A 26,142-nucleotide genomic window follows, 5' to 3' on the forward strand; every position below is an offset into this window, starting at 1 on the left:
TGAGATTAGAACTGGCGCCCATATGGGATCCCAGTGAGTTCAAGGTGAAGACTTTAGCCACTAGGCCACGGCACCAGGCCCAGAATGATTTCTTAGACTGGAGCAGCATGGGGAGTATATTGTATGAATCATTGCATGCCTAGAATTGTCTTTCACACAAAAAATGACTTGCCCAGGGTGTTGGCTTCTCAGAAACATTTGGAAGTGTGGTAGGGACTGATGCAGCAGCTAGGGCACCGGACTCTTAGGGAGTGCCTGTGTCTCTGACTGAGCCACTCGGCTCCTGGCCCAGCTTCCTGCTAATGCGCAGCCTGGGAGGCAGAAGAGGTTCAGGGCCTTGGTCTGCTGCTCCCTCCACCCCCACTTGGACACCCAGGTGATGTTCCTGGAGCCTGGCTTCTGCCTGGCCCCCACCTGGCCCAGCCCTGGCAGTGCTGCCAGCATGTGGGGGCTGTGAACCGAAGGACAGAAGAGCTCGCTCTCCCACCTTCCCAATGAAATCAGAGTGGTACCAAGGTAGCAGGCCCTAGGCGGTGCTTTGGAAGACACAGAGATGAATGACATCATTGTCTACGCCTGCATGAACAGTGAAGCCACATCTCATTCAGTGGCCCCAGCATGTTCCCTTGAGGGCCAGCTTTGACCTTGAGATCACAGAGAAACTTCTCTGGTTTCATTATGCAACTTAGAGCATCCATGTGTAGTCGCTGAAGTAAAGTAGAAAAATTAAAAAGGTCATTGCTTCATGAGATGAACTTTAGAACGGAGCTGATCAAAATCCAGTTGTCATTAAAAAAGCAAAAGTGCACAAGCATCCGTTACTACATCAGGGAACCAAACACGTCTGCAGCATCATAGCTGAGACAGGCGGTCCTGCAAAGCGGAGATGGATTGCAAAGCGCAAGTGCGTCCTTATTTGGACTTAATTTATCCGAACTAGAGGATGAACATCCGGAAGAGCCAGGGACGTGCAGGTTTTAGAAATAACCGGGCCTTTCAGCTGGAAAAGTTAGTAGCTGCGAGCAGAACAGGGACCGAGGCCGCCTCTGTCGGCGTGGAAGGTGACCTCCGGGCGGCGAACGGGGGAGGGTGCGCACACTGGGGCTCTTGTCCTTGAAGGCGATTGAGCGAGCCCGGGGGAGGGGCGGGCGGGGCTCGGGTTTCCAATCACAATAGAGAAACCTAAGAGCTGCAGCGCAGGGCCCCGCCTCCGCCTCCCGCCTTGCGGATCCGGCGTCCCGGACGCGAGCCGCTGACATTGTCTCCTTCGCACCACCGTTGCAGCACACACCTCGCAGCTCGTGCTCCCGACGGGTAGGTCTCAGCTGTGGACCCCGAACTCCCAGCTCCCAGATAAGCCGGACGGGAGCCTCAGGAGAGTCACTGTGTGGCAAGATGAGGGGTAGAACCAAGAAGGACATTTGTCCTCCGGGGCCTTAAGCCCTGAGCATCCGCTCTCGGTTCTGGCCGGGCCTTTTCCGTCTCCGGGGAGCGTGGTACCCCAGGCCGGCGGGGTGGGAAGCGCAAGGGACTGCTGGCTTCCCGGGGCTGCGTCCGCGCTGCCGCAGGGGTCCAGCCTGCGTCCTAACAGGACTGGAACTTGTTGCATCTGCGGCTCCAACGGGGCTCCACGTGCCCTGGTAGGGTTGTAGCGGCCACATCACCCACCCCCAGAGCTGCAGGCGGGAACCGGGACGTGTGCCCAGCGAGCTAGTGAGGGTTAGGGAGAGGGCACCAGGTGGTCTTGGCAGGCCCTAAGGTCTTGAGCCTGGATTTTGGAATCCACCACTGCGGCGCTGGAGGGATGCGGTGCGGCCTCCGGGGTGGCGCGGAGCCCGGCCATACCGGCTGCGCGAGCCGCCTCCCAGGAGTCACGCGCCGCTCCTCTGAGGGCCTCTGTTGTTGTTGGATGCTCAGGTGCTTTCTTTACTGGGCCAGCAAGGGTTATGGGAGTTAATTAAAGCCTAGGCCCGGACAGATCTGCTGCTGTTGCCCGCCCTCGTGACTTCCCTCGTTGCCGGCCTGGGGAGGAAGAAGTGGCTGTGGGCGGCACACTTTGCTAGCGGCAATTGGGGACCAGTGAGGGGGGAGGGGGACTAGCACCGGCTTAAGGGAGGGAACTGGAGGACACTTCTGGATTTTTAAAAGGTTGGAATGAGAGGGAGAATTGCTGCGCCAGGTCGTCAGGCACTGCCACAGCCCTCACGGTCTGTATTTAAGAGGTTGAGACTCTAGCTTTTACCCGTTGTTGGCTCAGGCCTGTATATGATGCAAACCATTTTCTTATTGCTTATGTAACTCCACTAAGAAAAAAGGAGAAAGAAAAGCACTTTTCCTCAAAAAGACCTGAAAGAAAATCTGCACTGGCTGTAGTTTCTCAAACTCCCAGAAGTAATGCCTAAGATTATGTCAGAACAACACGTGTATTTACACAGCAGCTTGCTCAAATGAAGAAATGAAGTAACAAAGATAAGGTTAAACTGAAGGAAACACCGCCCCCCCCCCCCGGGGCCTGGAGGAGGGCTAGTGTCGCAGCCGAAGGGGACACCATTCTAATGCGGGACAGGCCTGAGTTTCAGCATCTAGGGACATTGCACTTTACTTTGTTGCTTAGGCGTCCAATGAAATTTAATTCCTTCACATTGGGAGAAATTTTTTTTTTAGGAAAACCCAGTCGCTTAGCTTAAACATTAGTAAACACTAGACTCAAACTTAGTGTACATAGACAGAAATTCATTGTAGCTGCAATGGGAACAGAGTAGCTAGTTTAAATACAAATCTTTGTGACTTTTAGCTAGTAAATGAACCATTAACAATACAGTGGTTAAAAGTTATTAAGTCCTGGGCCCGGCGGCGTGGCCTAGCGCCTAAAGTCCTCGCCTTGAAAGCCCTGGGATCCCATATGGGCGCCGGTTCTAATCCCGGCAGCTCCACTTCCCATCCAGCTCCCTGCTTGTGGCCTGGGAAAGCAGTCGAGGACGGCCCAATGCATTGGGACCCTGCACCCACATGGGAGACCCGGAAGAGGTTCCTGGTTCCCGGCTTTGGATCGGCGTGCACCGTCCTGTTGCGGCTCACTTGGGGAGTGAATCATCGGATGTAAGATCTTCCTCTCTGTCTCTCCTCTGTGTATATCTGGCTGTAATAAAATGAATACATCTTTAAAGAAAAAGTTATTAAGTCCTGAGGGGAAGAGAAGAATCCCAATCCTAGCAGGTTTTCTGGTGGCGCTCACAGGGCTCTTGAAAGTGTGTTCTGTGCTCTGGGACATCGTCGGCTTCCGTTTACATTGTGTTTCAGTGAACATTGCAGCAGTGACATTTTAAGGTTGGTTGCTGTCATACTGATGGGTGTTTGGGTTCTTCTCTTGCAGTGTACAATGGCAACCCTGAAGGAAAAACTCATCGCGCCAGTGGCAGGGGCGGAGGCAACGGTCCCCAACAATAAGATCACTGTAGTGGGTGTTGGACAAGTTGGAATGGCATGTGCTATTAGCATTCTGGGAAAGGTATGGTTCAAAACCACCATGCATGTGAAACAGTTTTAGGGGTGGGCACCCACATCCCATATCAGGGCGCCTGCTTTGGGGTCTCCATTCTGCTTCCAGTCCAGTTTCCTGCTAGGCAGCAGGTACATTTGGATGCTTATAGACGTGCCTCTTCCCTGGGTGACTGTGGCAGAGCTGCTATGCAGAGGGGAGCTAATATTACTATACTTACATAATAATGTCCTTACTTGAAGTTTCCCACATCAGAATCGATGGTCTCATGTCTATCCTTGATTGTACCTTGTATATACTTGGTATATTTCTTTGCTCTTTAATCTGAAACTGTTATTCAGCCTTTCCTGGCCTCATACTATAGATAGTTTTGTAGCTTCTAGGTCATTTTTCTAGACTGTACCTTGACTGGCATTTGTCTGCTGTTTCTTTTATAATCAAGCTGGAGTTGGATTTGGGGGATGGCGTTATGACTAGGTGATGTCATGTCCTTCCTGGTGTATCTCTCGGGAGGTATACAATGTTCAGTGTGGTTACTCATGGTGCTGGGTCTCACCCCTGGTAACAGTGGTGACTGCTGGATTATCCACGCTAAGGACCCCATTATCCTTTCTATTGCATAACTATTGTGCCTTTTGTCATTGTGGCAAAATCCTGTTATCCTCCCCAAACTTCTATCCAGTGGTTATTTCAAGTTTAGAAAAAATTCGCAAGATTTGTTAAAAAAAAATCTTAAACTTTACATACATAGATACTTCAAAAGATTTGTAGAATACTGAATTAAAACAAATGTTTATTTTGCTGCCCCAAATATTTTGAAATCCATGCATAACTCTTTCACAGTATACATTTTCCACAATTTTTTTGAAAACCTTTGTATGCATCAGCTTCAAAAAATTGTTTGCACCAAAATAACTCAACTTTGAAGTCTGTTTCCATGAAGTTTCTGAGGCACCCTTGCACAGTTCATCAGGTTTTACTGGTCTTTAGCATTTTGCTGCTCTGTCTCTGGCTTTTCTTCACCCTGTGAGAAGGAGCTGCAGACATGTTGTGCCTCTCACCTTCAGATCCGTGGGATGCCTTCCCTGCCTACAGGCAGTGTTCGTGGTAAATGCAGTTACTGACTTCAGGAGTTGTGACACCAGATCCCACATTTTTGTCAGTCTTGACTAATTGCCTTGATGGCTCTGCGGGCCTCTGCCTTAGCCAGTTAGTCGACCTCAGCTCCCAAGGACCTTTGAGGAAAGCAGTTGTTTTCCTGCTGAGCTTGCTGAATCGATTCCTTGTTCGTCCTGACGCCTGCCTTAAAAGTAGGAACCAAAAAAAAGTCACAGAAAATTCGACCTTGTCTTCAGAATAACACACTGTCTCTTTGTATTCTGTGTGAAGGCTATGCGAAGAACTAGACAAGCATATTTGTTTGCAAACCTCACATTTTTTAAAGAAGGCATTCTCGGTCTCGGTCTTTACTGAGAAACAGTTATTAAAGAAATCCATGAAACTTGCTTGCCAATGAAAATGTTGTTCTTTTGCGTTCTCTCGATAGTTTTGACTAGTTAGTTGTGGTTAGGAGAGCTGCTCCTCAGATGATCACAATTCATTGTTCACTCCTGCCAGTGAAACGAAAGAATTCCGACTTCTTGTGAAAAATACACATTGAGGAAGTGGCTTACTCATGTATTGTGAGTAAAATGCTTCGTTGTAAACAATCTTACAAACCGAGCGGATGGGCATTTGGCCTACCTTATAAGATGCCTGCGTCCCACACACTGGAATATGCAAGTTCAGTATCTTGGCCCAGCTTGCTGGCAAGGCAGGGCTCCTGCCATCCAGATGGGAGGCCCAGGTTGGGTTTCCACCTTCCAGCTTTGTCTGCGCCCACAGACTTGGCCATTGGGCGTACTTGAGGAATGAACCAGCAAATGGGAGCTCTCCCTGTAGACCTGTCTCTCCCTCTCTCCTTTATTTTGCTGCCACTCAAATAAATAAATAATTTGAGAAGAGACAGCTGCAAATTATTCATGTCTTTGTTTTTAAGTAGGTAAGCTCAAGTTAAGAGATTCAGTAACCTCTTCACAGGCAAGGTAGCTGGTAGAGTGGTATTTTAAACCTAGGACTATGAACTCAACCAAAGATTCTCCGAGATTTTTTTTTAAGTTCTATGCTAGTATTAAGATATATTAAGGTATAAATAGAATGCTGAAGTTTTTTTTTCCTCCTGTTTATTCCAATATTTGGACTTATCAGGATTCTGAATTTTGAGGCTGCAGTAAAACCTCTATGGCTTTCATTATAAATTAAAATTGTCTTCAGGAAGTAATTTAATGGAGACTGGAGTTACATAAGCCCTCAGCCCAAGTCTCAGGTGCTTGAGAGAGCGGCCTCTGCTGCTGACACAGGTGACGCTTCATCTCCAGCTGCCCTGATTCTATTTTATGATCATATGATCCTTTATGTATATTTTACTAAGTGAAGTGCAATGTTTCTGAGTTTAATTTATTTGGGAAGAAGTGAGACTCAGGCATACAGACAGCTCCCAAGTCCTGGTGCATTCCTGGATACCTGCTTCAGACAAGGCTGGGCCTGCAGATGGAGCCAGGAGCCAGAACTCAGCCCAGCTCTGCCAGGTGGGTGGCAGAAACCAAGACAGCAGAGTTGCCCGCACTGGCTGCCTCCCCGAGTCTGCATGAGCAGCAAGCTGGAGCCAGGAGCCAGAGCCGCTGAGCTCAGCCACGCACTCCCACGGGGAGTAATGGCATCTTTTTTTTTTTAAAGATTTATTTATTTTTATTGCAAAGTCAGATATTCAGAGAGGAGGGGAGACAGAGAGGAAGATCTTTCTTCTGATGATTCACTCCCCAAGTGACCGCAACAGCCAGTACTGCGCCAATCTGAAGCCGGGACCCTTCTTTCTGGGTCTCCCACACGGGTGCAGGGTCCCAAGGCTTTGAGCTGTCTTTGACTGCTTTCCCAGGCCACAAACAGGGAGCTGGATGGGAAGTGGGGCCATTAGATTAGAACCGGCACCCGTAAGATCCCAGAGAATTCAAGGCGAGGACTTTAGCCGCTAGGCCACCGCACCAGGCCCGAATAATGGCATCTTAATTGGCTTTTTAAAAATGGTAAAAGCCAATTTTTATGGATTAGAACTATACGATGCCTAAAGTTTCAGTATTTGGGAGGGATTGGAAATCGCCAGTATAACAGAGTGAGGCAAATAAGGTACCTATTCTAGCATGCGCTTGTGTATTAGCCCATTCCTTCCTCCGCAGTGCCTGTCATCGGTGAGTTCCTGGGGTGTTGGTGGGATTCCTGAGGTGTTACAGTGGTGGCTTTCTCACCTACAGCCTCTCAGCTGTCACAGTGCATGCACACTGCCCACATGTGTGGACACAGAAGCTGGTGCAGCAAGTTTGTTAGGGTGCAAAACAATTTTGAAATTCATGAAGAGTGGTTGCCTTATGCATTTTTCCATGCAGTTTTGGGTTTCAAGACCCCTTATACGCCGAGCTGTCCTCCTGATGGTGTCTCAGCCAGGCCGAGAGAGCCATCCTGGACGGTAACAGAACCTTCCAGTACAGTGCAGTGTGATGGCTTCTTCCACTCTTCCTGTCCTGCCCACTTTCTTCTCAACACTAAACTTACTTGGGCTTCAGCCTTTTTTCCTTGCTTTTCCTGTCACCTGGAATGTTCTTCCTGGACCACACCATGGGCTCCTGAAAAAGCCTCTGCAGGCTGGGCTGCCCTGACTGCCAGGTAGAGTTGACTCCCCAGTAGCTCTGCTGTCATCCTGCCCACCTGATGCTGCTGACAGTGCTTTTGTCAGTACAAACTCCCTTTGTTTGTTTCCAGTCTCTTCCTTGTACATTGCAGGGGAACAGAAACTGTGGAATTCCGTCATGGAGGTTTTCCGGACAAGAATAATACTTGGTGCATTCATAGTAAATATGTCATGGGAACTATATATTATGAAAAAATATACATGGACTTCAAAAGTTTTTCTGTAACAAAGTTAATTTACTTGTTACTTTCATTTTTCTGGGTACTTTGGAATTATTGTGTTATGTACTGAAGAAAGGAATACTCCTACTTGTTCATAAACGGCCCTCATAGTTTGTCAAATTTGGACGAGACTTCGCTTTCTCGTGGCTGCTGCCAGCAGGGTGATCCGAGTGTTGCCCTCGCCACGCTGTCAGGGTCGTGCAGTTGACACAGCTCGAGAAGCCCCAGGTCGGAGTCCAGCTCTCTGGTTTGAGTGTCTGTCCTTGCTTCAGCCAACTCTAGCTGTGTTTGGAGAGTAATCACAGATAACACTATAGTGTGTGCAGCGCGGGGCTTGCCTTAAAAGTGTGACATAAATAAAATGTTGTCCTTGTACAACGGGTGACGGACTAACGGAACAGACTGAAAACACAGGCCCAAATAGTATTACTTAAATCGCTTTTTCAAAACTGTTGGAAGGCAGACTGATGGAGTGAGAGGAAAACGGAATTCTTCCATCTGCTGGTTCATGCTACAAATACAAAGGCCAGGACTGAGCCAAGCTCATGCCAGGGCTCCAATGTAGGTGGCAGGAACCGAGCCATCACCTGCTGCCTCCCAGGGTACACAGCAGCAGACAGTTGGCTCGGAAGTGCAGCACTCAGGGCTGCAGACATCCCAAGTGGGGCTTCACTGCCACACCACATGCCTGCCCTTTAAGTAGTATCTGACAGTAAGGTAGAAGTTCCCTTCCCCCCCTTTTTTCCATATTTACTAGAAAGACAGTGACAAAAAGAGAGGTAGAGAGTGAAATAAAAGCTCTTCCACCTTCTAGTTAAACTCGTCAAATGGCCACAACACTAGGTCTGGGCCAGGATAAAGCCAGGAGCCATGAACTCCATCCAGGTTCTGCCGCATGGCTGCTGAGGATCCAAGTATGTGAGCCGTCACCCGCTGCTCCCTCGGGTGCACAGCAGCAGAACTATGGGGCAGATGCAAAGCAGTCTGAGCTTGCCCTGGGATTCTGATGTGGGCTGCTGGTGTTGCAAGCAGTGGCTTAACCTGACCCAGAAGCGGCACTTCAGAAGCAAGGGAAAAAGCAAACTATTAAGTAAGTGCTGTTTTGTCCAGTCGTTATGTGGTTGGGAACTGGTTATAGCTTTCCTTCTCTCGGCTTGCACGTATCAAATATTAAAGCATCAGCCGCAGTGGTTTGCTCACCAAGAGCAGCAAGAGGCAGTGTATACAGTTGCAGTTGGTCCACACAGGGCTTCAGATTGGAAAACATTTTTGTGACGGGTACAACCACACTGCGCCAGTGGCATTCTTGGGCTCTAGGTGACCTTGCTCCTTAATGGGATTTTTGCAGCTATTTTAATTCATGCTGTTTCAAACACTTTAAAATATACTTAGGGCTGGAGTCAAATACATTTATGATCAATTGATAAGTTAACAAAGTGTTAAACACAGAGGGGGGACTGTTTAAGCAAACAACACTATTGCTTTGTCGCATGACTCTTGTTTGCCTACTTCTATGCTTGGACCACGCTGAGCGGTGCAGATCCAGCTTAACTGAACATAGCCATGATTTTATTGTGTTGGCTCTCTTTCTTCCCAGTCAGCTGTACATGCACCTCTCAGCCAGGTCCCCAGGCCCCCTGAAGCAGAGACAGGATCTGAGACCCTGTGACATCCTCTTCTACTTAAGTGCTAAATTATTTCTCCTTGCTGACTTGAGTGGCACACATGTGGTGTTACTAAAATAGGCCTGACGTTCCTGGTGGTGCAGCGGCACAGCTATTATTAAGGTCTACTGTCTGCATTTAGATCTCAGTCACACATGCAGGTTTTGTATGCTTTGCCAGTCTTCAAAGGAAAAAAAACAGCTTTGAAAGTGCCAAAATGTGTGTTTCAATAAAGTGGGATAAAAAATACTGCCAGTCTTTGATATTATCTTTTGGTACCCATGGGAGAGCCCTGCTAGGACCCCTGCAGATAGCTACATCCAGAGAAACTGAAGCCCTTTATATAAAATTGTATGGTAGTCTCATGTAGCCTACACACAATCCTCTCTTACACTAAAGAAAAAGCTATTTAGAGACAGAGAAGTGCTCATCTCCCGGTTCATGCCCGCAAAGGCTTGCAATGGCTGGGGCTGGGCTGGGGTCCAGGTCTCCCAGGCAGGTGGCAGGAACCAAACGACTCCATCAACACCTGCTTTGTCCTAGGCTGCCCATTAGAAGGCCGCTGGAATCGGGCAGAGCCATAGTCCAATCCACACACCCTGTACACTTAGCATAACAATGAATGCTATGTAGTTATAACATATTGCTTTGTGAAAGACAGTATAAATGCAGTGTTTTTTTTCCTGAGTATTTTTGATCTGAGGTTATTTATATTCATGAATATGGAACACACAGATCTGGAGAACTCAGCTGTACTTAGAAATAAGAAAATATTTTCTACATATTCTGCCTACTCACAACATGGACATTTTAAAAGTCTGCTGACAACTTTGTGCAATTCAGTTCCTTATTAAGAACAACTGAATCACAAGAGGGCTTCCATCTCAGAGACCCTCCCAAACAAGCCTGTATATCCCACCTCGAGGCCAGCCAGCTACCCAGATCCTAGCGGCTGCAATCATATTGATTCAGTCCCACAGGGAGCCTGATGCTTTCTCTTCTAGCTAAGTAGGTCAAGTTTTCCTATTGGCTGTCTCCACCCCAGTGCTGCGTCTCCCTCGGCCGGCCTCTACCTTCCTCCAGCTCTCCTTGTGCCTTCTGTATCTTAAACTTGGAACTACTTTCTCAACTCCAAGAACCTGCCTTTTCCTGAACACCTGTGCAATGACCACAGGTATCTGTGGTATCTGGATATCGGATAGTATCCAGTTAGGCTGGTTATCTTGCTAACAGCCCTAAAAAAAAGTAAAGGTTAGGAACCACTTAAAAAGGCTATAATGTATGAGGATGGAATTTCAAAGCTGGAAGACTGTTTAGATGCATCTAGATCGAGTGCTCCACTTTACAAGAAGAAAAGATCTGGAACTCCACAAAGAAACATAGAATTATGAAAAATGCGAATCCTCTTTTTGCTTTTCTCCTTCTTCTTCCTGCTATTTATGTAGAGAGTCAGAAAATTATGATACCAGATGCAGATTAAATACAAGGATATCTCAACATGTTAATGGAAAATGTGCATTTATCATTTTGCTTCCCCACAGACTTCCAAGTACCCTCAAGACACTGACTTAGAGATTATTTTGCACAGAGAGGGCAAAGAGTGCCACTTGCAGTAAGAAAACAGGAGGAGCTCTGAGTCCTGACAGTCTCAGAGTTACAGGTTCAGGGTGATCCTGAATGGGAAGACCTGCCTGTCCTGAGTCTTCCCTCCGTGAGACCCTCTTCCTCTGCCCAAGACATCCAAGTTGATCAGAGCCCACCTGAGCATGCCAAGTTTCAACCAGGACTTCAAATCTAAAAGGAGCTCACACTTTTGGGGATTTCATTCAAATCTGCCTCTCCCCAAGCCCTGGTGATCAGGAGGAACCTCGGGGATGGCCACACTCCCCATGGTTGTCTTTTGGTCTGGGTAATCTCTTTTTGGCCTCTCTAATAATCCCTTCTTTAACATGAAGACTTATGTGCCCTGGGCCTGTCCTTGAGTTTCTCATTAGTCACAGAGCTGGGCCAGGCCGAATCCAAGAGCCTGGGACTGCAACCAGTCCCCCATATAGATGGCAGAGTTTGTAGTATACGCATCATTGCTTCCTCAGGCGCCATAGCAAGGAGCTGGACTAAAAGTGGGGCAGTTGGGACTTGAAAGGGTGCTTATTCGGGATGCTAGTGTGACAGGGGCAGCTTAACCTGCGAGTCACAACACCGGCCCCTTAAAGCAGTTTCTCCTGAGTGAACTGTGTTCTCATTGAGAACCTAACTCCATAATAATGTTCTTGAGGGTTTGGTGTGGGGCCATTTAAATGGGCTGGATTCTGAGCTCAGACATTACAGATTTCCGCAGGGTGCTGATCTCTGGGGGTGTCTTTGTTGTGTTCTTGTTGGTTTGCAGTCCCTCGCGGATGAGCTTGCCCTGGTGGATGTGTTGGAAGATAAACTCAAAGGAGAGATGATGGATCTGCAGCATGGGAGCCTGTTTCTTCAGACACCTAAAATTGTGGCAGATAAAGGTACTTCGGTCTTGTGCCCAGAGTTGTCAAATATCAACTTGACTTCTGTTTCCGTGGCAGAACCAAAAAACAAACAAACAAAGAAAAACTGCATTTGGAATGATTCTTATTATGATAAATATATTCTTTAATTAGGAAAAATTGAAATTTTGGAACTGTAAAGTTTTATCTGGTAGTAGAAAATATTTTCTTTCCTGTTTTTAATTTTTTTTCTTTATTCTAATTTTCTGAGCATGACCATTGATATATCACTACGAGGAAATAGCTGATTGTGATTTGCAACTTGTTTGGTTAGTTGAGTCATTCTTCTCCTGTGAGGTGATTTTCTTTTGTCAATTTCACAGCATGTATTTTAAGACCATTCTGAAATGTGCACCCAGCAAATCGGCATCTCCACACTGGCAGCTCCCATGCAAAATGAGCATGTAACCCCTGCTCCCCCTGCCACATCAGTTTTCTGTCAAACAGGTTTTCCCATCTTGGCATATTTGATAGAGCTAGTTCCTTTTCTTTCCCCTGCGACTAGTACCTCTTCAAGGATAAACGCATTCGTCACTTCCATTAAGGCTTTCCTACCCACCTTCCACAGGGCTGATTCACAGTAGCATTTTAGAATTTTGTGTATGTGCTACGGAAGCAAGCACCGCATTGTAGCATTTTGTATCATGATTTTGTATGTATCTGAGAAAAAAAGGTTTTAGACTCTCCCACATTCTCTTACAAAGTAACTTATGTTCCTTTGAAGAAAATAAAATAACTGTTTTTTAATTGAGGTAGTAGAATTCCATGTACAGTAGGAAGCCTTATGCTGGTGTGATTCATTTCCACAGCAATCCTGAAATGTGTAGGTACTATTATTACTTACACTGCATGGGAAAGGAGGTTTTACTAAAGTATTAGTTACTTGAAAGGCATGTTTCAACCCAGTGGGATGATGTGGCTCACCCACAGCTGTTGAGTCTAATGCTCACGGCCAAATTGTTATTTACAAATGCTTTCAAAAAAAAAATTACACTTCTTTTGAGAAAAGCATTAGTTTCCAGGAAACTTGTGTTGCTTATAAAGTGAGCAAGATTCTCCAGAGCAGAAGGTATGTTTTCCTTCCCCGCACAGTTGGCATTAACATTACATGCATAACGGTACCTTGAAGGTTGATTTGTTGTTGTTAGCACTCTCGGTGCTTCGTGCTAGCTCTGACAACCCGTAGAAATGCTGTTCAAGACAGTCTGTATCTTCTTGGTCCATTTCGTAATTGAATTGCCAAACCTCACAATACAAAATATCTCCTTATCGTGCAAGTTCTTGCAGCTCACGGCGTGGCCAGGCTGTCCGTGAGTCCTGTGCAGTATGTTTAGGTGAAGTGTTGTAGTGAAAGTGCCTGTTTCCCGTCCCCACTTCTCTTTCAAGACTATTCTGTGACTGCCAATTCTAAGATCGTGGTGGTGACCGCGGGCGTCCGTCAGCAAGAGGGGGAGAGTCGTCTCAACCTGGTGCAGAGAAACGTGAACGTCTTCAAGTTCATTATCCCCCAGATCGTCAAGTACAGTCCTGACTGCATCATAATTGTGGTTTCCAACCCAGGTACTGTTATACTTTGTCTCAGATCCAAGTTCAGTGTTTTGGAGTTGGTGTTGAATTGGAGTTCACATCTGTTCCAGTATTCACTAACAGTAACAATTCATGTTCAAAAATGTAAGAAGTATCTTATATAATAATGCAGTTTCTTCTGGGTTTGTTTTGGAGTCTGTTGTTGGAATGAGGGATAAAAGGGGTTTCGGTGTGTGAAACCCCTGTATTTCCTGCAAGGTTTAAACCGTTATCATTTCTAAAATTCTGCAAAATTAGATCAAATTAAATGGGAGAAGTGTAATTAGAATGTGATTAAATGTGATTAGAAGTTCCCATAAGTACTATATTGTTCAATTTAGCTTTCTAGCTGTCTTATATATTAGCCTGATGGGACATAATGGGTTTATCATTTTTGTTTTGAAGATCGATTGTATTAATGGATTTGTTAACACTTAATGTTCTGACTTAAAAACTGCTTTTTTCTTATGAAGTCCATCTGTAAAATATCAACATTTCTTTTTTTAAAAAAAGATTTATTTTTATTGGAAAGACAGATATACAGAGAGGAGGAGAGACAGAGAGGAACATCTTCCATCTGATGGTTCACTCCCCAAGTGAGCACAACGGCTGGTGCTGTGCCAATCCGAAGCCAGGATCCCGGAGCTCTTTCAGGTCTCCCACATGGATGCAGGGTCCCAAGACTTTGGGCTGTCCTCAACTGCTTTCCCAGGCCACAAGCAGGAAGCTGAATGGATAGGAAGTGGAGCTGCGGGGATTAGAACTGGCGCCCATATGGGATCCCAGCGTGTTCATGGTGAGGACTTTTAGCAGCTAGGCCACGGTGCCAGGCCCAAAATATCAACATTTCTAACTACAAACAAGGCTACTGTTTTGGCCTTGATAGATAAAAATTGCGGTGGACATTGTGAGATATCAGATTAAATCTGTTACCCACCCCCATATCCCATATCAAAGTGCTACTCTGCTTCTGATCCAGCTCCCTGCTAATGGGCAAAGGAGGCAAATGGAGATGACCCACATCCCTGACACCGCTGTGGGGAGGCAGGTGGAATTCCTAGCTCTGGCAGCATGGCCTAAGCCCTGGCTCTTTAGGCCACATGGGGTGTGAATCAGTGGATAATGTCTGTCTCTCTTTATCATTCTGCCTTCAAATAAACAATTCTTAAAAAAGGAAAAATCATTTTGGGCCATTGTTTTGGACTAACCTCCTGCACTGGGCCAAAAATCACAGTGGAGTCACTTTGCTAATGTTCATATCATTCCAAAACTAAGCCATTTTCTGACCTTCCGAGAAGTCGGGCTTACAGTGATAATAGCCACGTTTGCCAAACAAGACATTGGAATTTCCTTCTAATTTAATCCTTCCACGAAAGAAGTCACCTGATATTAACCAGTTTTTTCTCTAATATTTTGTGCCACTTATACAGGAAATAATTTTGAAATCACTAGTCTTTTTTGTTCTTTTGTTCTTTTTTTTAAATATATTTTTATTTTGAATTTTGAATTATGTGGTACAATTTCGTATAGGCTGGGATTTCCACCCCCCCAAAATCCCACCCCGACATATTTTCCCCTTTTTACTACAATCGTGTAGTCCTTCATAAGGAATCGTAATTCTGCTTCATTTAAAAAAATTTTTTTAGTTAATTATTTATTTTCCATATTGTTTCCTTCATATATCTGATGTAAAAGGGGATTTTAAGGGAGAAGCCCCACCCAGTCTCCCACCCACCACAGGTCCCTGATGTGGGGCTTGCTCCGAGGATCTTTCTCAAGTGGTTTTGATAGTTCGACAGTTATGAATTGCTGCCAATCTCACCACTCCAAGCTTGATGAAGTCGTTGAAGAATCCACTGATTGACATAGTCCATCTTGGAGTCTCCATTTGCCTAGTTTTTCGCTGCCAACATATAGCTGAGGTGGTTTACTTGTTCTGTCCTCTGTCTTTTCATGGTTAGGGTTCTGAGTCCAGCAGTTTGATTGGAGGGATCCCCAAAGAAACTTTGTCTGAGGTGTTCCCAGACCAGATTCCTGTATGTACTAGCAAGTACAGGGTCAGGCACAGTCCATTGCTGCAATCAGCTGGTGGTTGCACCTGCTGGGTTGGTTCCGTTTTCAGCCCCTTCTTCCACTGGAACCAATGGGTGCTGCAGTCCAGCCTGGTTCTGCCCAGCACACACTCGGCCCTCACGCAGACCAGTGTGGGCTGATTGCTTCATTTTTTTAATCTTCATTGATTGAAAAGTATATGCGCATATGTAGACAAGACTTTCCCTCCACTGTTTCACTCCTCGGATGTCATAAAAGCTGGTGCTGAGCCAGGCCGAAGCCAGAAGCACAGAATTCAAGCTGGGGCTTTCACATGGGACCAGGGACCCACCTGAACTGTTGCTGCTGCCTCCCGTGGTATACGTCAGCAAGAGGCTGCGATCAGTGGAGAGCCAGGACTTGGACTGCATGATCTATTGGCATCTCAAGTAGTCAATTAACTTCCTGCCTAATTGCCCTTCCCCATTTACTACATTTGATGGAATAAAAGGTTGTTTGATTCCAGAATTGAAAATAAAACCAGTTCAGATCTTACAATTTGTTCATTTTCTCTTGTGACTGAACAGTTAAAATCCATTCTATTTCAGACTTGAGTATGACAGTTCAGAGCAGGAAGGAAGAAATTGTCATTGACAGAATCTACAAAATAAGGTGTTCTAGATATTCCAAGCCTATATATAAAGTTTCTAATGTATCTGTTGTGATATCTAGCTTTTTGAGCATTCATCATTGACTAGACAACTTTATTGGTACAGCTTCACATTTCTGATTCTTTGAGGAGTCTATCTTTTCTACTGAACTCAAAGCAACCTAAAATTTCTCAAGACAATCTGTAGGTTGAGACTACTGGGTTTGAGCTCCTTCCTTTCTTGTCTGCACCTTTTCCTACTTTTCACAGCTTAGCCTGTAGTTGCTGGTATCCTGTCTGAACCAGTACAATTTTTGCCTCTGCGGTTTCAGTACTGTGCCTTCCAGGAACAAAGGTTCTGTTATGGATGCCCCTTAATTAAATACAACATCTGAATCCTTGTATGCTAATCACCACAGATTTCTGAACCATATCTCTTTCATGAAAACACAAAGCACCATAATCAGTCACTTTTAGGCTTACAAGGACATTCATTAAATTCATGGGAAGTAGGCCCAGCGTGGCAGCCTAGCATGTGCTGGGATCCCATATGGGCATGGGTTCTAATTCCAGTGGCCCCACTTCCCATCCAGCTCCCCACCTGCGGCCTGGGAAAGCAGTTGAGGACAGCCCAAAGCCTTGGGACCCTGTACCCTCATGGGAGACCTGGAAGAAATTCCTGGCTCCTGGCTTCAGATCGGCTCAGCTCTGGCCGTTGCAGCCACTTGGGGAATGAATCAGCGGACGGAAGATCTTCTCCGTCTCTTCTCTCTGTATATCTGTTTTTCCAATAAAAATAAACAAACCTTTTTTTAAAAAATATGGGAAATAAGAACTGGTAGAATCTTAAGAGATAATGATTTAACCACTTTTTCAAAATACAGATGAATCTGAAAGGTTCTTACCTTTTTTACATGATGTATATAAGAAAGCATGATTCACTGGACGTTTTATGCTTTACAATATTAGTACTTCTAAGGCTTAAGAGTTTTATCTTTTCTCATACCTGCCATCACTATGAAAAACAGATGTATGAGATATCTCATTTATGGAATGGGGATGCAGAATAGAAGGCAAGGTACCTGTAACACTGGCTGGCGTAGCAGTACAAGTCAACTTGGATTTATGTATCTTTTGGTTTTGGTTTTTTCCTGAAATGTTTAGTGGACATTCTTACATATGTAACCTGGAAACTAAGTGGACTGCCCAAGCACCGTGTGATTGGAAGTGGGTGTAACCTGGATTCTGCTAGATTTCGCTATCTCATGGCTGAGAAGCTTGGCATTCATCCCACCAGCTGCCATGGATGGATTCTGGGAGAACACGGCGACTCAAGTGGTAAAAAAACAGAATTTACTGTGGAGTTGTAGATTTGTTCTTGCAGCTTTTTAAAATTTTATTTTTATATTGGGCCATAGTTTGGAGAAGTCGCAGTAATAGCACCGTCCCATTTGCTTTATCATTTGCTCTCACCTGCCTCTATATCATCCATTTTCATTGTGATACGTTTAAGCATAAATCACAGTCATTGGCCCTCTTCTCCCTACTCCTTTAGGGTGTATTTTTCAATAGAAGAAGGCCTTTCAGTGTAGCCAGTCTATTTTCTACAAAGTCCAGGACTAACCACAGGACCCAAAGTCCAACTTCATTGATCTCCCACAGCCCTGGCGATTTCCTGTGGAGCTTTTTCCCTAATTCAGATTCAACCCTGGGATAATACATCACATCTAGATATCTCCTCCAGTCCAGAATGGCTCCTCAGCCTACCTATGTTTATAAGTCAGTGAGTTACTGTGTAGACTGTTCCTTAGTTTAGATACGGCTAATTACTTCCTGTAATCGGGTGGAGATGTCACACTTCGGGCATAAAGGCCATAGAAGTGACTGTCATGGCATTCAGACATGTCAGGGTCCAACTCTGGCCCAGTGTTTATTCTCACACTCCCGTATCCTTTTCCCTAAAACATCTGGGGTTTCTTTACCTTCTCATATTTAGCTGGGCTATCTAGATGAGTTTAACCCTGTTCACATAGGCATGATTATGCAGGTGTCATGAGTTTTCATCCAGGATCATGAAAATTCCCCATTGGCCTGACTTGGCAGGAGTGGTGGCCTAAACAGGGATCCGATTTTGCCGTGAGCAGCTCTGCCTTTCAGAGGTGTTTGAGTCACACTAGACTTTGTCCCTACCCTCGATTGCATTTCCTGCGTCTGTCACACTGTCTCCAAAGGTCTGTGAAAATCACACATAAGGTCTAGATCAAATTACTGTTTCAGAGTTTTGTTTTTGGTAAGTCTTTCTCATACTTGTTAATTAGACTGTATCTTGATATAATTATGTTGTATTTGAGTCTTACTCCAGGATTTGCCTTTTACTTCTTCAGGAAAAAAATTAATTTAAATTAAAAAAACAAAAAAAAACTAATAATCAGGATGAGCATCGTGGCTCACAGGGTCAAGCCACTGCCTGCAATGCCAGCTTCCCATGCCAGAGTATTAGTTCAAGTCCCAGCTGCTCTATTTCCAGTTCGGCTCCCTGTTACTACTCCTGGAGAGCCATGGAAGATGACCAAGGTGTTTCTGCCCTAGCCACCCACATGGAAGACCAGCCTGAAATTCCTGGCTCCTGGTTTTAGCCTGGCCCAAACTATAGTTGCGTCAGGCATTTGGGAAGTAGACTAGTGGATTAAAAAAACTCCCCCTTCAACACCCTGCCTTTTAAATAAATAAATAAATAATCACAATGTTTAAACACTTCTCAGAGCAGAAGTTTAAACTAACCCCGTGATTTCACAAACCTTGAGAGGAGAATTTCACATTCTCTGTACCGATGTTACAACAGCTCTGTTTTGCACTAAAATTGTTGAGAGCCAAAAGGTCAACTGTATTGCTCTTTGAAGGCAAGTGACAGCCTTTCAGGGAACTCTGGGAGTTACTGGTCACTGGAGTGGTTCCAGCTGGTATTCAGTAAACTGCATTTGAGGTGAAATCTGAACTGAGGAGAGAACAATGTTTTCAACAAGATGTTTCAGAAATGTCTAAGGAGTTTTTTTTTCTTTCTCCTCTAGTGGCTGTCTGGAGTGGTGTGAATGTGGCAGGTGTTTCTCTTCAGGAACTGAACCCAGCAATGGGAACAGACAATGACAGTGAAAACTGGAAGGAGGTACACAAGATGGTGGTGGACAGGTGAGTGCTTTGGGATGCCTCAGTCTGACTCTCAGATCACATTAGGATTTCCATGGCTGACTGCTCATCATATTGTAGTGCAGTACGTATGCACCTATTGTCTTTGGAAACAGGAAAAAGACTCAGAGTGGTCAAACAAGCTGTACCAGTCCTCCCAGGGACAGCAAATATTTTCTCTCAGTCTGGGGTAGAGGTAACAAGCAAAACATGGAATGAACAAATGAGAAAGACCTTCACATAGGTTCCTAAACAAATAAGGTGGGTTCACCTAGAAAGGTAAACCTAGACCTTTGTAGTATCACAGTAACCTAAAATATGTCCCTGCTGATGAACTGCTCAAAGTTTTAGCTGGTCTGTAATTAACTTTCCACACTCAATATTTAAAAATATTCCCCCTCCCTATCGTTTTTTTTTTTTTTTTAAGCTGTCTCTTTGGTCACTATTTTATTTCTATGACTTTTATCATAGAATGAAATCTCTTCTATCATAGAATGAAACATCTTTTTGGATGGAGGGAGAGAGAATAGGGACTTGGATTCAGAGTTGCTACTGATAACTCTCTACCTGTATAGTCCAGAGGCAGCTGTCTAACCTTTAAGACAAATCTGTGGAAAATATTATAGTCATAAACTTATTCATATTACATTAAAGGACACACACGTGTATACCTAGTGATAAGCAATAAATGTTAGACATACAGAAATTTTTTTGTAATAATACTAGTATCCTGAATATGCAACTATATTGTCCATTCAGTTTTACTGATTTTTTTAAAGAGTTTGACTAAAAAGTCAATTTGTCTACTTATTGGAAAGCAGAGCAACTGAACAACAGAGGTTCTGTATCCACTGATTCACATCCCAGACGGCCACAGCAGCCATATCTGGACTAAGTCACACAAAGCCAGGAAGCCAGGAACTTCATCTAAGCTGAAGGACCATCCTGTCGCATCACAACACTGCCTCAGGAATCTTGGAAAGTTGAAAGGAGACCAGCTTTGTGGTGTGATCGGTTAAAGCCAGCAGGCCGTAGGGCTCACACTTGATCCAGCTCCCTGCTACTGTGCCTTGGAAAGCAGTGGAAGATGGCTTGCAGGCCCGAGCTTCAGCCTTGCCCATCTAAGCCACTGGGGCCATTAGGGGAATGAACAAATGGATGGCAGTCTCTTTCTCTGTAACTCTTGTCTTACAAATAAATAAACTGGAAATATCCCTAGAATTTCATGCTGTCAAGTGTCAATGCCTTTGTGGTGTTCAGGGTATGTAGTTTGTGTTCTGAAAATTGCCAGTGTTGTTATCATCACTTGTAGATTACTTTAGGTGGCAATGATCAATGGGATTTCACCATCAGGATATTTTTGTCATTTCCCTTTCATTCTTTCTTGACTTAATGTGGCTGCAATCAATCCATTTTATGATTGAATTATATTGGTGGAAGAATGTTTTTATAACATTTTTTATAAATATTCACTTAAATATTTATAAATATTCACTTACTAGTAAGGTATTTACATTTATCAAATATTTATTAGTGCCTTGTACATTTTTAAGCATTATATACATATGTATATAAAAATTTCACCTCAGACCCGGCGGCATGGCCTAGCAGCTAAAGTCCTCGCCTTGAACGCGCTGGGATCCCATATGGGCGCCAGTTCTAATCCTGGCAGCCCCACTTCCCATCCAGCTCCCTGCTTGTGGCCTGGGAAAGCAGTCGAGGACGGCCCAAAGCTTTGGGACCCTGCACCCGTGTGGGAGACCTGGAAGAGGTTCCTGGTTCCTGGCTTCGGATAGGCCCAGTACCAGCCGTTGCGTCTCACTTGGGGAGTGAAACATCGGACGGAAGATCTTCCTCTCTGTCTCTCCTCCTCTCTGTATATCTGACTTTGTAATAAAAATAAATAAATCTTAAAAAAAATATTACACCTAATGCAGCAAAGTTATGCAATAGACACTGGTTGTTTTGTTTCTCTATTTTAGCAAGACTTTACTAAGGTATTTGCTCATGATTACTCTTGGGAAGAGAGAGAGTGAGTAATAATTACTAGGATGGATGCCTATGACCTGTTATCACTATTCTAATCCTAGTGCCTACGAAGTCATCAAGCTGAAAGGATATACCAACTGGGCTATTGGATTAAGTGTGGCGGATCTCATTGAGTCCATGCTGAAAAATCTCTCCAGGATTCACCCAGTGTCAACAATGGTGAAAGTAAGACTAATACAACACACAAGTTGATTTCTTGCCTTGTATCCTATGATAGATGAGTGTAAAGGACAAGCCAGGATCCCACTCCACAGTTACTGTGTATTTCAAAGTTTTACGTAAACAGTTTTCCGTGTCCTACAGAAACCTACTGCAAGACTGTGAAACCTGTAGGTTGTTAGGCATGTAATAATTGTTTTATAAATTTATGATATTGCAAGCTTAATACTAGCATAACATCTATTGAGTACATTTTAAGCCTTTTGAACACATACACAAAATATTTAAATAGAAACTGATTGTTTTTAAACAAAATGTTAAAGCACTTTCTAAAACAACTATTTCATTTTCTAACAATCAGTGTCAGAATTTAAAAATAAGTGGGAAAAGAAACATCAATGGATAAGAGAAAAATGCAGAATATATGCATGTACAAAATATTGGGAGGTAAAACCTGGTGCCAGATGTTTGTTGCAGAATGCTGCAGAAAAACTTAGCAAAAAGAAGTATAGCAAAAATTCTGTAACTGCTGATTTTCAGGGTACAAATTCAGAAATTTCTTTTTTTTTTCTTTTTATTTTTGTGTATATAGAAAACTTTTTAGAGTTAAGAAGTCTTACATTATATTAAAATAACTTGCTTGGGGCCAGTGTTGTACAGTGGTTTAAGTTGCTGCATGTAGCACTGTCATTTCCTCTCAGAGTGCCAGTTTGGTTCTAACCTATTCTACTTCCAATGGGCTTCCTACTAATAAGCCTGGGAAGGTAGCAGAAGATGGAGCAAGTGCTTGGCCTTCTGCCACCCCTGCGGGAGACCAGGAGAGAGTTCCTAGTTCCTGGCTTTGGCCTAGCCCAGCCCAACCTTGGTCAATCCAGCCCTTTGGGGAATGAATCATTGGATGGCAGGTCTATCTGTGTCCTTCAGATAACGTAACATGGTTAATTATAATTAAGTATTGTGACTAGTTATATACTTAAATTAACTGGGAATAAGTTATGCTACATAAACAAGTGGATTATCTTTGAGATTATAGTATTTCTCAGCAACTTTTGAATGTTTTAGGAATCTCGCCACCCAGTAAGGACTTTGGTAGGCTGGCTACCACCTGAAGTCTTCTTAATTAAAAAATCTTTTAAGAAACATGAAGAGTAATCCATTGGGAGCCACCATCAAAAACAATATAAAGACATAAACATATTGCTTCGTTAGAGTATGTAAGAAGAGAGCAATGTACAAAACACATATTCAATAAAGTTCATTAATGTACTTCTTACAGCTAGCTAGTTTTGTCATGTGTGCTTGCATAGTTTTGGTATTAAACCTAATTCAACACATAAGCATTGGGGAAATGAGAGATTAGAGAATGAATTTTACCAAATATCCTGTTTGTGTTCAGAGGTTTTGAGTTGGTTGTCAGGGTTCCTGACCTGCAGTCTGGTGTCTTGAACTGAGTGTTTGCTTCTCCTGCAGGGCATGTATGGCATTGAGAATGAGGTCTTCCTGAGCCTTCCATGCATACTCAACGCCCGGGGACTGACCAGTGTCATCAACCAGAAGCTAAAGGACGATGAGGTTGCACAGCTCAAAAAGAGTGCGGACACCCTGTGGGACATCCAGAAGGACCTGAAGGACCTGTGACTCCCGAGTCCTAGGCTGTAGAAACTTCTACCCGCGGCGTGATAGCCCTGAGCCCATAATTTTCCTCCAGGTACATGGAGCACAGTTTGCTTCTCTCTTCCTTCATATAGCTGAATTTCGGGCTCAGACTCAAAAGTGCAGCCTGGTTTAATGCTTGCAAAATGAGCTTTTGAACAAATAAAATTAACTATTGTAGTGTGTCTCTGTTTCTGGAGTTCCTTTTTTAATGATTTCATGTTCCTGACATGTCATGAAGCATCACTATTCCAAAAAAAAGCCACAGTGCATCCTCTATGCTCTCACCAGGTTTTTCATTGCTTTGGTGTGACATGTGCCACAATTTTGTTGTGCCTAGATGACAACTGGGGTAGTTGTGATGGGTTCAACTTGTATGAGATATACAAAGAGTTCCATTTTAATTCTTTGCAAGGAAGAACTTTTAAAAAAGAGTTTAAAATTGGGAGTGACTGTCAAAGTTAGTTCTAATCATAGTGAAGGGGAAATGAAAGCTTAAACTGAGTGAAAGAGAAAATTACTTAAGTTGTGGCACAAAGCTTGATCATAACAGTAGTCAATATTTAAGTAATGTACACTCTTTTAAATGCTACAGTCATCTCAACTAGCCTGTAACATAGTATTTCTGTTAAAAAAAGAAAAGGATTTGTAAATTTGAAAGGCAAAGCTAGATCACCATCTGTGGTTCACTCCCAAATGGCTGCAATGGCTTAATTCACTGTACCACAGCACCAGCCCTGCAGAGAGCGTTTTGAGCTCCTGTCTCCCTAAGCCTACAACTTTGTCATTTTCATCTGGGCACAATCAATCTACCCTAATGTGGATGTGCAGGAAGATGGATCCATGAATTGCCTCTGCTCTGGGTCTGGAGCCAAGCTATGTCTCACACACATTTGATACCTAAAAATGCCCAACCACCATGGCAGGACTCCTAGTCTGAGCTATCCTGCCTTGGCTTGAGTGTGAAGTTGTGCTGCCTGCTTTTCCTGCATTGTTTCCACTGTCTTCCAAAGAACAATCTCCGGCTTTTCTGTGGAATCTGTGGTGAGAAGAGACGCTCGCAAGAGCAGACCCAAACTCAGGTGGGGTACATCTCCTCTACCAGAGTGTCCATTCCACACTGGCAGAGACCCCCACGTTGTAAGATACAGCCTCTTCCATCCGCTGAAATGATGGTGTGAGACTCGGCAAGTACAGGAAGCAAGACTTCAGTTGGCGAGACACCGTGCCTGGTGGGCCGGCATTCCTGGGTAGTTGACAGCAAGCTGTTTCCAACATGCAGGTCCTTTCCCTGGTTCCTTCCTTCCCGAGTAGCTCTGAGAGCTTGCAGTCTACCTGGCATCTGTTTCATCTGTTTTGCTGTTTGCTTAAGAGCTTTCAGCTGTACCTAACCTGCTGGTGAATTGTCTACTCACTATGAAACATTTTGGAAAATGAAGCAATTATGTTTCCACTTCTCAAGACGATGCAATGGGCTGTATGTGAGCAGTCACTATATGTGTCTCAGAGTAATCTGAATCTAGCTATGAAACTGATGTTTTGTTTGAAAGTTTTATTTTCTTTATTTGAAAGGCAAATTGACAGGAAAGAGAAGGAGTTCTTCTATCTGCTAGTTCACTCGTCAGATGGGCACAATGGCTGAGGCTGGGCCAGGCTGAAGCCAGGAGCCTGGAAATCCACACCCCTTTCTACTCCCCATAGGGTGGCAGATTCTCAAGTACTGCCACCATCTTCTGCTGCCTCCCTAAGTTATTACTAAAGAGCTGGACCTGACATGGACTAGCTGGGATATGAACTGATGCTCTCATATGGAATGTTGACATGACAGGCTGCAGCTTAGTTCATGGCACCATTAACTGTACGCATCCTATGTTTGCATACTTCCAGATAATTGCCTTAATGGTGGTGGAAGAACCATTATCATTCTATATAAGCATCCTGTATTCATCTGTCAGTGCTCATATAACAGAAGACAGACTTCAATTTAGCTGCAAGTCCTGAGAAAAAAAATTCCTTGCATCCCTCGAAGACATAATCACAAGTGATAAGTAGCACACACAAATCATTTCTCCAAATTTGTTTGGAAACAAGAAATTCCATTACTAGGCATTAGAGACAGACACATCGGTGATGTGATGATTCTGAGGTGAATCTGGCTATGGTTAGAAAGAACTTTCTAGGGAATGGCTTAAAAGGGTTAACCACTACAGGAACTGTTTCTCTTAAGGGATGCAGAATTAGAAGCCAATGACAACTTACTTCCTAAGGTATCTCTTGTTTGGACATGGCATCTCGCCACCCACATTACAAAACACTGATGGTTGCCAGGCACATCCTCTTAGCAGTGAGGAACCAGACCACGGCCTGGGTACTGTGACTCCCACCTGACACCAGGCAGCTGGTGCTTTGAACTCACAATGAACCCTTGGATGCTCATGTCTAATCAACCACCTATCTCTAAGAACACTGCACAGGGTATTTTTAACAGCAGACAAAAATAACACACATGCAAGGGTTGTGTTTGGACAATGGAACTAAAGGATAAGCTAGGGGTATTTGGTACAGCAGTTACGGTGACATTTGGACTGCCTACCTCCCACATTAGAGTGCCTGGGCTCAAGTTGTGTTTTTGTTGCTGATTCTTCACAGTGCTGCCCCGGGAGGCAGAAGATGGCTCAAGTACCTGGGGTCCTACCACCCATATGGGAGCCCAGGATTGAGCTCCCAGCCATTGGTTTTAGCCCAGCTAAGCTCTAGCTATTACAGACATCTTGGCAGTGTACCAGATGATAGAAAATTGATCTTTCTCTTATCATTTATATAAATAATGAAATAGGAAACTGAAAGAAAGTCATTGTTCTTGGGTGCAGAGAACAATAAGGAAGGCAAGACACTTGGGGCAATGAATGGCCCTGTGTTCTGCAGGATCCTTTAAGCCAGGAAAAGGCTTTAGGCTCAGGAGAATTTAGAGGCAATTAGGTATTTTAAAAGTTTTAAAGATTTAGCACTGGTTCTAGCTCCACTGCTCCATTTCCATTGCAGCTCCCTGCTTCTGGCCTGGGAAAGCAGCAGAGAATGATTCAAGTCCTTGGGCCTCCATGCTCATGTGGAAGACCCAGAAGAAGCTCCTGGCTTCTGGCTCCTGGCTTCTGGCTTCAGATC

The 26,142-nt window shown here is 44.3% G+C and overlaps 1 protein-coding gene across 1 annotated transcript; it reads left to right on the forward strand.

Annotated features, from left to right (window-relative positions):
• Positions 1-1,170: 1,170 nt before the first annotated feature.
• LDHB (lactate dehydrogenase B) lies at positions 1,171-23,165 on the forward strand. The gene is made up of 8 exons (XM_004592612.3): positions 1,171-1,314; positions 3,374-3,508; positions 11,552-11,669; positions 13,077-13,250; positions 17,101-17,274; positions 19,005-19,122; positions 21,210-21,333; positions 22,798-23,165. Exons 2-8 carry the CDS (start codon positions 3,380-3,382, stop codon positions 22,963-22,965), a joined length of 1,005 nt encoding a protein of 334 aa, XP_004592669.1. The 5' UTR covers positions 1,171-1,314; positions 3,374-3,379; the 3' UTR covers positions 22,966-23,165.
• The last annotated feature ends 2,977 nt before the right edge of the window (positions 23,166-26,142 follow it).

The sequence above is a fragment of the Ochotona princeps genome, chromosome 27 (genome assembly GCF_030435755.1).
Source record: "Ochotona princeps isolate mOchPri1 chromosome 27, mOchPri1.hap1, whole genome shotgun sequence".
NCBI classification, from domain to species: domain Eukaryota; kingdom Metazoa; phylum Chordata; class Mammalia; order Lagomorpha; family Ochotonidae; genus Ochotona; species Ochotona princeps.

What these genes read in the sequence shown, in the direction of transcription:
- LDHB (XM_004592612.3), top strand. Translation starts at nt 3,380, where the DNA reads ATGGCAACCCTGAAGGAAAAACTCATCGCGCCAGTGGCAGGGGCGGAG. An exon ending in CTATTAGCATTCTGGGAAAG is followed by an intron (nt 3,509 to 11,551) that starts GTATGGTTCAAA and finishes GTTGGTTTGCAG; the next exon opens with TCCCTCGCGGATGAGCTTGC. An exon ending in CAGTGTCAACAATGGTGAAA is followed by an intron (nt 21,334 to 22,797) that starts GTAAGACTAATA and finishes CTTCTCCTGCAG; the next exon opens with GGCATGTATGGCATTGAGAA.